This window comes from Procambarus clarkii, chromosome 72, assembly GCF_040958095.1.
Source record: "Procambarus clarkii isolate CNS0578487 chromosome 72, FALCON_Pclarkii_2.0, whole genome shotgun sequence".
Classification (NCBI taxonomy): domain Eukaryota; kingdom Metazoa; phylum Arthropoda; class Malacostraca; order Decapoda; family Cambaridae; genus Procambarus; species Procambarus clarkii.
The window spans coordinates 15,204,998-15,217,555 of NC_091221.1; the positions used below are offsets into that span (position 1 = coordinate 15,204,998).

The 12,558-nt window shown below is 41.2% G+C and overlaps 1 protein-coding gene across 1 annotated transcript in view; it reads left to right on the top strand.

Annotated features, from left to right (window-relative positions):
• LOC123773774 (cholesterol transporter ABCA5) overlaps positions 1-12,558 on the top strand; it is a 567,017-nt gene that overhangs the window by 116,020 nt on the left and 438,439 nt on the right. The window contains exon 7 of the mRNA XM_045767705.2: positions 8,013-8,239. Within this exon, the coding sequence (XP_045623661.1) occupies positions 8,013-8,239 (227 nt within the window). The remainder of the gene's footprint in view (positions 1-8,012; positions 8,240-12,558) is intronic.

Sequence of the window (12,558 nt, forward strand, 5' to 3'; positions counted from 1 at the left end):
ACTAAGCTGGTTGTCCAAACAGCATATAGCCACTGCATGACATGTCACACAGGTAGCAGACAATAGCCTCACTCACTCCTTCACCAAAATGGCTCCTCCCATCAAACTCCTTTTGCTGTTATTACATTCTATACACACATTATATATAAGTATCTATATTTGTGTCCACCATGGCAAACCAATAAGCTGGTAGTATGGTGAGTCTAGACAATAACATGTTGCCACACACCAGCCAGCAGACAACGCTATCTACCTTCCTCCCTCACCAACAAGACTCTTCCTCCTCCCACATAGCTAATTCTCATCACAATCCTGCTATTAACAAAATTGTGGTCACTAAATTATGTAAATGAATAATTTTCTCATAATTATTTATTTTGTAAAGGAACATCGTTTGAAGAATTTTATATGAACGAAATAATGGCAGTGTGCTGTGGCTAGTGCTGTGAACATCTTGAACAGCATTTATTTACTGATATCTGAACATTGTACACAGTCTTTATCACAGTTAGGCTCTTCTGTAATATTATTATGGCTAAATAATACCAGATGCATATATATTTTGACATTTTTAGGCAATGCTGTGGTCACAAGCTGAACAGCAATGCTGTTAGCTCATGCTTTGTGCACCAGCTTTCGTTACTCACTTAGTACTGAGGCCTTCAGACCCGGGAATATTACTCACGATTTTCTTTTTTTAAATGGTGTCTGTTTAGGAGAGCCCTGAAGAAGCTGATGTGAACCCTGTACTCATCTAGTTGTACTCACCTAGTTGTGCTTGCGGGGGTTGAGCTCTGGCTCTTTGGTCCCGCCTCTCAACCGTCAATCAACAGGTGTACAGGTTCCTGAGCCTATTGGGCTCTATCATATCTACACTTCAAAGAAGTGTAGATATGAAGAGATATGAAGTAGATAAAAGAGACTATCAAAGAAGTGTGTTCGGAAGTCAAAACCAGAAATGACCAACAAGCAGCAGAAATTAGGCAAGCAATTAGGAAAGAACTGGTTACCAACAGTAAACTGGTACAAAACACTGCAGATAGAACTAAGTCCATAATCATTTTTGGATGTTTAGAGAAGGAAATTTCATCTAGGGTGGACCGAGCGGCAGAAGAGATGAAAATCATAGAGAAAATAGTAGGTTTAGGAGAAGGCTCAAAGGAAAATGTCAGTGATTTTAGAAGAATAGGAAAATATGAGAAAGAAAAGAACCGCCCCTTAAGGGTGACGTTTAATGGAGTGAAAAACATGATGGAAGTGCTAAGAAATGCCAGGAAACTGCAGAATGATGAGGTTGGCAAATTTTGGTCAATAAGACAAGACCTCTCCAAGGAAGACAGAGAAAAGCTGAAAATGAACCTAATTGAGGCAAAACGTCTAAATGGGGATAGAAATGAAGAAGACAGAAATGCTTTTTTTTACAAAGTGACAGGGACTGGAAAGCTTGTGAAATGGTACATAAAAACAAAGCAACAAGATCAGTAGTGGAAGGGGGAGTAAAGAGCAAAGGAAAAGGGAACATGTTCCTGAAAATTGTATATACCAACATAGATGGAGTAAGGTCAAAAACTTTGGAGTTGCAAGATATAATCCAGCTTAGGGTCCCAGATATTGTTGCATTATCAGAGACGAAACTTGAAGGAAATATAATAAATGAAGTCGTATTCCCAAGAGGCTACTCAGTTTGGAGACGTGACAGGAAAACTAGGAAGGGAGGAGGAGTGGCTGTACTGGTGAAAAAACACCTGAAGGTAAAAGAGTTAATATTTGAAAACCCTCGAGATATTGACATAATGGCATTGCAGGTCTGGAATCAGGATGATAAGCTGATAATTGTAAATACCTACAGCCCACCAGCAAGCAACACATGGACAAAGGAAGAACTGGATGACAAACGAGAGGGCCTCATAATGGTCATGAGATATATTATTGTACAAGCAGATAAAGATAAATCACGACTGTTGATACTGGGGGACTTCAACTTTAGAGCAATAGACTGGGAGGCCTATGAAGCAAGAACGGAGGACTTTTGGACATGCAGATTTGTGAACCTCATTCTGGAGACATTCTTGTATCAACACATAAAGCAAGCCACAAGAATGAGGGAAGGAGATGTACCATCAGTACTGGATCTAGTATTCACCAGGAAAGAAGAAGAGATTTTTGACATCCAGTACCTTCCTCCCTTGGGAAAGAGTGATCACGTCCTGTTAGACATTAAATATGCTTTAAGATATCATCTAGAAGAAAATGGGGACATTGAAACAGTTGATAAACTCGATTTAAGGAGAGGCAACTATGGGGAACTTCAAAATTTTTTTAATGAGTGTAATTGGACAGAATTGTTGCTAGGCAGGGAAGTAAATGAAATGTATGCCAAATTTTTAAAACTATACGAGGAAGGCACACAAACATTCATACCAAAACAGAGATGCAGGGCCAGAAAACAGGATTGGTTCGACAGAAATTGTGAGAGGGCAAGAGACCAAAAGACACAAAAATGGAATCAGTATAGGAAGAGGCCAAACCCCCAAACATACCAGCGATACAAAGATGCGAGAAACAACTATACAGCAGTAAGGAGAGAGGCAGAAAGAAATTTTGAAAAAGGGATAGCAGATAAATGTAAAACAGAACCGGGCCTATTCTTCATATTCATAAACAACAAATTGCAGGTAAAGGATAATATCCAGAGGCTGAAAATGGGAAACAGATTCACGGAAAATGAAAAGGAAATGTGTGAAACATTAAATGAAAAGTTCCAAAGTGTGTTTGTACAAAATGAAATCTTCAGAGAACCAGACACAATAAGAATTCCAGAGAACAACATAGAGCGGATAGAGGTGTCTAGAGATGAAGTGGAAAATATGCTAAAGGAGCTCGGGAAGAACAAAGCAGCTGGCCCAGATGGCGTTTCACCATGGGTTCTGAGAGAATGTGCATCTGAGCTCAGCATTCCACTTCACCTGATCTTTCAGGCATCCCTGTGTACAGGAATTGTAGCAGACGTGTGGAAACAGGCTAACATAGTTCCAATCTACAAAAGTGGCAGCAGGGAAGACCCCCTCAATTATAGACCTGTATCATTGACAAGTGTAATAGTGAAAGTATTGGAAAAGCTAATCAAAACTAAATGGGTAGAACACCTGGAGAGAAATGATATAATATCAGACAGACAGTATGGTTTTAGATCTGGAAGATCCTGTGTATCGAATTTACTCAGTTTCTATGATCGAGCCACAGAGATATTACAGGAAAGAGATGGTTGGGTTGACTGCATCTATCTGGACCTAAAAAAGGCTTTCGACAGAGTTCCACATAAGAGGTTGTTCTGGAAACTGGAAAATATTGGAGGGGTGACAGGTAAGCTTCTATCATGGATGAAAAATTTTCTGACTGATAGAAAAATGAGGGCAGTAATCAGAGGCAATGTATCGGAATGGAGAAATGTCACAAGTGGAGTACCACAGGGTTCAGTTCTTGCACCAGTGATGTTTATTGTGTACATAAATGATCTACCAGTTGGTATACAGAATTATATGAACATGTTTGCTGATGATGCTAAGATAATAGGAAGGATAAGAAATTTAGATGATTGTCATGCCCTTCAAGAAGACCTGGACAAAATAAGTATATGGAGCACCACCTGGCAAATGGAATTTAATGTTAATAAATGTCACGTTATGGAATGTGGAATAGGAGAACATAGACCCCATACAACCTATATATTATGTGAGAAATCTTTAAAGAATTCTGATAAAGAAAGAGATCTAGGGGTGGTTTTAGATAGAAAACTATCACCTGAGGACCACATAAAGAATATTGTGCAAGGAGCGTATGCAATGCTTTCTAACTTCAGAATTGCATTTAAATACATGGATGGCGATATACTAAAGAAATTGTTCATGACTTTTGTTAGGCCAAAGCTAGAATATGCAGCTGTTGTGTGGTGCCCATATCTTAAGAAGCACATCAACAAACTGGAAAAGGTGCAAAGACATGCTACGAAGTGGCTCCCAGAACTGAAGGGCAAGAGCTACGAGGAGAGGTTGGAAGCATTAAACATGCCAAAACTAGAAGACAGAAGAAAAAGAGGTGATATGATCACTACATACAAAATAGTAAAAGGAATTGATAAAATCGACAGGGAAGATTTCATGAGACCTGGAACTTCAAGAACAAGAGGTCATAGATTTAAACTAGCTAAACACAGATGCCGAAGAAATATAAGAAAATTCACCTTCGCAAACAGAGTGGTAGACGGTTGGAACAAGTTAAGTGAGAAGGTGGTGGAGACCAAGACCGTCAGTAGTTTCAAAGCGTTATATGACAAAGAGTGCTGGGAAGACGGGACACCACGAGCGTAGCTCTCATCCTGTAACTACACTTAGGTAACTACTTGAAACTGTGTATGGAGTCAGCCTCCACCACATCATTTCCTAATGCATTCCATTTGTCAACCACTCTGACACTAAAAAAGTTCTTTCTAATATCTCTGTGGCTCATTTGGGCACTCAGTTTCCACCTGTGTCCCCTAGTGCGTGTGCCCCTTGTGTTAAATAACCTGTCTTTATCTACCCTGTCGATTCCCTTGAGAATCTTGAATGTGGTGATCATGTCCCCCCCTAACTCTTCTGTCTTCCAACGAAGTGAGGTTTAATTCCCGTAGTCTCTCCTCGTAGCTCATACCTCTCAGCTCGGGTACTAGTCTGGTGGCAAACCTTTGAACCTTTTCCAGTTTAGTCTTATGCTTGACTAGATATGGACTCCATGTTGGAGCCGCATACTCCAGGATTGGTCTGACATATGTAGTATATAATGTTCTGAAAGATTCCTTACACAAGTTTCTAAATGCCGTTCGTATGTTAGCCAACCTGGCATATGCCGCTGATGTTATCCTCTTGATATGAGCTTCAGGGAACAGGTCTGGCGTGATATCAACCCCCAGGTCTTTCTCTCTCTCTGACTCCTGAAGTATTTCATCTCCCAAATGATACCGTGTATCTGGTCTCCTGCTTCCTACCCCTATCTTCATTACATTACATTTGCTTGGGTTAAACTCTAACAACCATTTGTTCGACCATTCCCGCAGCTTGTCCAGGTCTTCTTGAAGCCTCAAGCTGTCCTCCTCTGTCTTAATCCTTCTCATAATTTTGGCGTCGTCAGCAGACATTTAGAGGAATGAGTCTATACCCTCTGGGAGATCATTTACATATATATCAGAAACAGGATAGTTCTGAGTACAGAGCCCTGTGGGACTCCACTGGTGACTTCACACCAATCTGAGGTCTCACCCCCTCACTGTAACTCTCTGCTTCCTATTGCTTAGGTACTCCCTTATCCAGTGGAGCGCCCTACCAGTTACTCATGCCTCTTTCTTCAGCTTATGCATCAGCCTTTTATGGGGTACTGTGTCAAAGGCTTTCCGACAGTCCAAAAAAATGCAGTCTGCCCATCCTTCTCTTTCTTGCTTTGTAGCCACGGGAGTTATGAATGATTCGCTATACCTATGAGATCCCTGAGGCGCGTTGCACACCACCTGTCGAGAGCATCAAGGCGCGTTGTGCCATGCAGTGGTTTAATCCTGTAAATGAATGATTTTCCACAAGTTTATTTTGTAAAGGAACATGAAAAGTTGTTTCAAATTCTTAGATGGACCAAACAATGTCAGTGTTCTGTGGCTTGTGCTGTGAACATCTTGAATAGCATTGTGTTCACTGATATTTGAACATTGGACACAGTATTTTATCACAGTCAGGCTCTTGTAATACAGTACTAACATCGCTAAATAATAGAATAGTAGTTACATATATATTTTGGCATTTTTAGGTAATTCTGTAGTCACAAGCTGAACAACAGTGCTGTTAGCTCATGCTGTGTGCACCAACCTTGGTTGCTCACTCAGTACTAAGGCGCTCACACCCGGGAATGTTAACCACAATTTTTTTTTTCTGGGGGAAGCCCCGTCGGCTCCCAGGAGCTATCCAGGCTGAATGGATATGTATAACTTTCTGGCATCAGTCAATGCATGGAGTTCTTGCCTATCGGGGACCACGAGCCAGAACCTGGGCCCCTCTAGAGAGAGGCACCAGGAGCAATGGCCTATAGAGACCCTCCCCCCTTATGATTGGGAGCATTCTATGTCTGCTATTGGCTGGGATAGGCACCCAGAAAGGTAGGCACCCCAAAACAAACCCCTATTCTGGTAAACTATTGCGACCGAAGACTGAACAAGTGGACAGAACTCCCCAAACAAAAATTAGCAAACAAGCATGATGTCATCATGATGACGTCATGCTTGTTTGCTAATTTTCGTTTGGGGAGTTCTGTCCACTTGTTCGGTCTTAGGTTGCAATAGTTTACCAGAATAGGGGTTTGTTTTGGGGCGCCCAGTCGATGGCAGATTTAGAATGCTCCCAATCACAAAGGGGGGAGGGGGGGTCTATAGGCCATTGCTCCTCGTGCCTCACTAGAAGGGGGTCAGGTTCTGGCTCGTGGTCCCTGGTAGGCAAGAACTCCATGCATTGACTGATGCCAGAAAGTTATACATATCCATTCAGCCTGGATAGCTCTGGGGAGCCTCCGGGACTCAGCCAGAAAATGGCACTTCATTACATTCAATGCTGTTTTTTTTTAAATGGCGTCTGTTTACTAGTGCCCTGACGAAACTGATGTGAACCCTTTGTAGCTATGGGCGCCTGACAGCTGAGTGGACAGCACTTTTGGATTCATAGTCATGAAGTTCCAGGTTCGATCCCCGGTGGAGGAGACAAGTGGGCAAAAAGTTTCTTTCACCCTGGTGCCCCTGTTAATAGCAGTAAATAGGTACCTGGGAGTTAGACAGCTGCTACGGGCTGCTTCCTGTGGGTGTGTAACAAAAAGGAGGCCTGGTTGAAGACCAAGCCGCTGGGACACTAAGCCCCGAAATCATCAAATAATCTCAAGATGGGACTTTTAATCTTACACAGTCCTTTTTAATGTATATATGCGATGTGCACTGTTCAGCCAGTTAGAGCCAAATTGTAAATACAGTAGTACCTCGCATAACGATCGCCCCAAAAGGCGAACATTTTGGGTAACGAACGGCCAGATCAGCGTCAAATCGTCCCGTATGGCGAACGCTCGTTTGAGTAACGTCAACACCACATGATGGGGTCGTGCTGCTTCTTGCACATTCTTGGACGCCTGTGATGATGCACATAAATTATGTTGTTCTTGTTTAAAGATGCTAATGATGCTGGGTTATAAAGGAGTGACTGCTGAGATGTTGCAAAGCATTAATGTTTTCTGAAATGGAACAAATGTCAATAAGGTTCGTTCGGTGTTCGGCAGGTAGGCTGCTCCATTATAACAATCTTTATGAACATTCTGCTGTATACATATTGTAAAGGTCACAAATATGCATCATATACGATAAAAGAAACAAATAAAACTGCATTGCAAATACATAGAACAAATATTTGAAAATATATTTGTGCAACACGCGGTGCTTGAATGGCCTGCACGACCGTGTCTGGGCACTTCACACATGGGCGACGAGCCCCTGATGATGTCACAGTGCATCTTGTCCACGTCCTCACAGCCAAAGTAAGTGGAATTTGGTGATTAGTTTTACATAGACATGTTCATGGAAGGGAATTTATCATTTTACAAAGAAAAATTATTTTTTGGGAACACTGGATGTCATGCACATTACGTGAATTTCACAATAAACGCAGCACATCACAATGGTTAAATGGGGACACTCGTTTTGTATGACGTCCGTTTCACATGACAAACAAAGCGCCGGAACGGATTAAATTCGTTATTCGAGGTACCATTGTATACATTTTGCGCTGTTAAAGGGTTAAGGCTTCACTGCTGGAAGCCTATAAATATGCCTTATCCTAGAATTTGTCCTTGCTGGTGACCTAATTCATTACAGAAATTATCACTGAGTGAATAGTTTCATATTTCACAATTGAAATTTACATTTAACTCTGTACTGCTAATAAAATTATTTTACTTTTTAGATGACGACAAATAAAGCTGCTGAAGTTCCAAATGTGATGCTTGAAAACTTCCCAAAGGACAGTTATGAATCAAACGGAGGACTTATTTTGCGAAACATAGTTCCTCTTTATATGGTGTTTGCTTGGGCTCAGTTCATTGTGTACTTAATGAATTTAGTTGTGGAGGAGAAAGAAAAGAAAATAAAAGAAAGTATGAAAATGATGGGTCTGAGGGATTCTGTTTACTGGTAAGTCAAACATGTATGTTTTTCAGTGAATATAGGAAATTGAAATTGAAATTGAAATAAGTTTATTGAAGTAAAATACACACAAAGGGATGAGGTAGCTCAAGCTATTCTCACCCCGTTCAGTACATCGTATTAATACATACATATAAACACATCACAAACAATAAACATATTACCAAACATTCTGAGAGATAAACATCTACATTTCCTATGAATATAGGAAGCATAAGGCTACAAACGTGTGTTATTTAATCTAAATTTTAAATATTTAATGCTGACATATTTTTAGAATTTCAAAATATTTTTGCCAAAATTGTGATTTATTATTTTTCTTTAGTAATTTAGAAAGAGATTTAAATTTAAGAAGTCTTTGATAGAAAGACATTATCTTTCCAATGAAACAAAAGAAACGTCTGTAATAATATTTGTTTGAGATTTAAAATTGTGAATAAATATGTGAAAACATGTATATGTATAAAGCTTAAGACTGCCCTTGACTTAACCCTTGGGACGCTAAGGGTCATAATAGCTTCAACACCCACAGGCGCAACAAAAAAAAAAAAAATCCAAAAAATCTTTTCTTATAAAAATGTTCATTTGTGTTCCCTGATCACTGGGGGTGGGGTATCATATGTGGCATATTTTGGGCGCAATACAGCGGGGCAGTGTGGCAAAAAACAGGCGTTGACAGAGCAGTCGCCAGTCGAGGTCTGCTCTGCCCAAGCTGTCAGGCGGGGGTTGCCACAAAGATATTACCTAATTATTTCAATGTCTCTGATTTTTTCTTAGTTTTTTGCAGTAATATTATTCAATAGTGTGTATTGTGATATATTTATATAATAAGATGTGTAAACCATCGCTGTACTCAAAATTATTGTGTTCATTTTAGTGATTCAATTATTATGTTCATAAAACAATAAACAAATAGTTTTGCTGTTATTACACTATATACACATGTTATATATAAGTATCTGCATGTTTTGTTCACCATAACGAACCACTAAGTTGGTATTGTGAGTCGAAAAGAAACGAGGAGTGACCGCCACACACCAACACTCCCTCACTCGCCAACATACTCCTCCCACCTTACTGTTTTTGCTTTTATTCACTGTACACAGACGATAAATATAAGTATCTACATGTTTTGTTCACCATAACTGTACATCTAAGCTTGTATGGGGAGTAAAGGCAATAAGAAGTAGCCACTCACACAGTCAGCTGGTGGCGGCCGCCCTCAAGGCCAGACGCACTAATATTATCCTCCAACAATACTGTTTGTGGTGTTATTACACTATATACACATATTATATGTATCTACATGTTTTATTCACCATACCTGTACAAATAAGCTGGTATGGTGTCTAAAGACCATAGTGGCCACCAGTAAACAACATGACAAGTCGTGCAGGCGACGCACTTCACTCAGCAAAATGGTGGCTTCCAACATATTCCTATTGCTGTTATTACACTCTATACAAACGTTATATAAAAATATCTACATTTGTGTTCACCATAGTGAACCACTAAACTGGTATGGTGAGTGCAGTCAATAAAAGTTGGCCACATACAGTCAGAAGACGACGCCACCACCCTCCCTCCCTCAGCATTACTCCTCACACCATCTAGAGGTTATCTAGAGATGATTTCGTGGCTTTTTAGTGTCCCAACGGCCTGGTCCTCGACCAGGCCTCCACCCCCAGGAAGCAGCCCGTGACAGCTGACTACCACCCAGGTACCTATTTCACTGCTAGGTAACAGGGGCATAGGGTGAAAGAAACTCTGCCCATTGTTTCTCGCCGGCGCCTGGGATCGAACCCAGGACCACAGGATCACAAATCCAGCGTGCTGTCCGCTCGGCCGACCGGTTCCCATAGAGCACAGTGCTAAATATCACCACAATCCTGCTATTATCAGGATCCTGGTCAGTTTATCACTGTCAAGTGTGTTCTGTAATACTATCATCGCTAAATAATAGCATGTACAGTGGTTATCTTGAAGTTATCTTCAGATGATTTCGGGGCTTTTAGTGTCCCCGCGGCCCGGTCCTCGACCAGGCCTCCACCCCCAGGAAGCAGCCCGTGACAGCTGACTAACACCCAGGTACCTATTTTACTGCTAGGTAACAGGGGCATAGGGTGAAAGAAACTCTGCCCATTGTTTCTCGCCGGCGCCCGGGATCGAACCCGGGACCACAGGATCACAAGTCCAGTGTGCTGTCTGCTCGGCTGACCGGCTCCCTCGGTAGTGGTACCTCGGTTTAAGAGTTTAATCCATTCCTGAAGACAGCTCGTATTCCGAAAACTCGTATTCCGAAGCTAATTTCCCTGTAAGAAATAATGGGAAATGAATTAATCCATTCCTGACTACTCCAAAAACCCCATTTCAAACTAAATTTTATACCTAATTCATCTAAATAAACCTACAAAACTATGTTCAAGTTATTACTTACCCTTGCTGATGGTAATGGAATCATCTTCCATACGCTGTTGGCGTATGGAAGATGGTAAGGAGGAGGGAGGAGAAGAGGTGTTATTGTTTGGAAGGGGAGTCCCCTTCCATTATAACATCAGGCAGTGAGGACTTCACTGGTGTGCACACACTGGCACGTTTTGCCTGCATGCCACTAGGACTTGCTTGTCTTACTAAGAATCTGTCTAAAGACACTTGTTTTTCCCTACATTTTAACACTTTGACGCACCCTGCGTGCCACCCCTCAACTATACGATGTGGGTCCCAGCGTTTCACGGGAGCGCGCGGTAATTCTGAAAAGTGTATACTCTCTTTAACTTTGTCACCTCAATTATCGTCCTACGAGATTAAATTTGGTATCATTGTGTTCGCAATAGAATTCTCTACAGCACTAAATGCATATAAACTGCAAAAGCCCAGCTAATTACCCGCAGCAGACAGAGAAAGTGCGAACGAGTTACGAAGGAGCACACAAAAGCGATAAAATGTGTTCACTCTTTTCACTCTGGTCACCTCAATTTTCGTCCTAGGTCTTTCATTTTAGTATCAATGGGTTTGCAATAAAATTCTCTAGAGGAATATTAGCATATAGAATAAAAAACCTGGTCACGCTCCACCCGCCGATGAGTTGAAGACGGGCCACGCGTTAGCCGCGAGTGAGCACCCAGACGCCTTCCAGCTACACTCCCAATTCCTGCCCACATATGTTTAATGGAGTCCTTCTATCTGTTGTGTGGTAGTTGTACATCACATAAGCATTGTAGATAGCCATTTGCACAAAATAGAAGGTCACTTTCCTCGTCCATTTGTGAGTTTTCCTTGTGAAGTGATAATATTAGATCATTTGATCAAAGTGATCAACACCTTTCATGTTTGTATTGTAGTCACAGATTGCATTCGGCTTGTTGACAGTTACCTGCTGCACTGAGGTTGCTCGATCACGATAGGCGCGCATTTTAAAACCAGTCCCCAAAAAATTAGATAAAAACCTGTTTTTTGGCGATTATTTTAGTGGACGATGCAGCATTGCGTCATCCCCGGGACTACCGACAGTAAACTGATGACGCAGCATTGCATCATGCCCGGACGAAAGTGTTAACACTTGTCTGTAGTAGGACATCAGATTGTCATTTAAAAGGTTAATGCAACGGCCTGTTACAGCTTTATCTGGGTAAGTTTTTTCAACAACACTTTGCAATTCTTCCCATACTTCACACATTTTCTGAACACTTTAGCGTTATCATGGCGCTTGAGAGCGTTACCACTTTTTGTGTTGAGGTCGCACAGCGGACTCGCTAACGAGTCATGAGAAAAAATATTTCTATAAGCTCTACTTGTTATGCGATCAATTTTGGAATAGTTTGAAAATGTTCGCCATAAAATTTCTGTTTTCTCTAATAGCCACATAGCCTATTTTGGAGAACGGCATAGCATTGCACCATTGAAGTAAGACCATTGTATTATTGACACGACAAGTGTAATCGACGTAGTTTTTTATTTGGTGCCAGTCTAATGCATCCTTGTGTGACATTTTATACGTATGTTCTAGAACATTCTATTGCGAACACATTGGTACAAAAATAAAGTACGTACATCAAAAATTGATGTCAGGACAGTGAAAAGAGTACTCACCTAGTTGTACTCACCTAGTTGTGCTTGTGGGGGTTGAGCTCTGGCTCTTTGATCCCGCCTCTCAACCGTCAATCAACAGGTAATTACCTAAGTGTAGTTACAGGATGAGAGCTACGCTCGTGGTGTCCCGTCTTCCCAGCACTCTTTGTCATATAACGCTTTGAAACTACTGGCGGTCTTGGCCTCCACCACCTTCTCACTTAACTTGTTCCAACCGT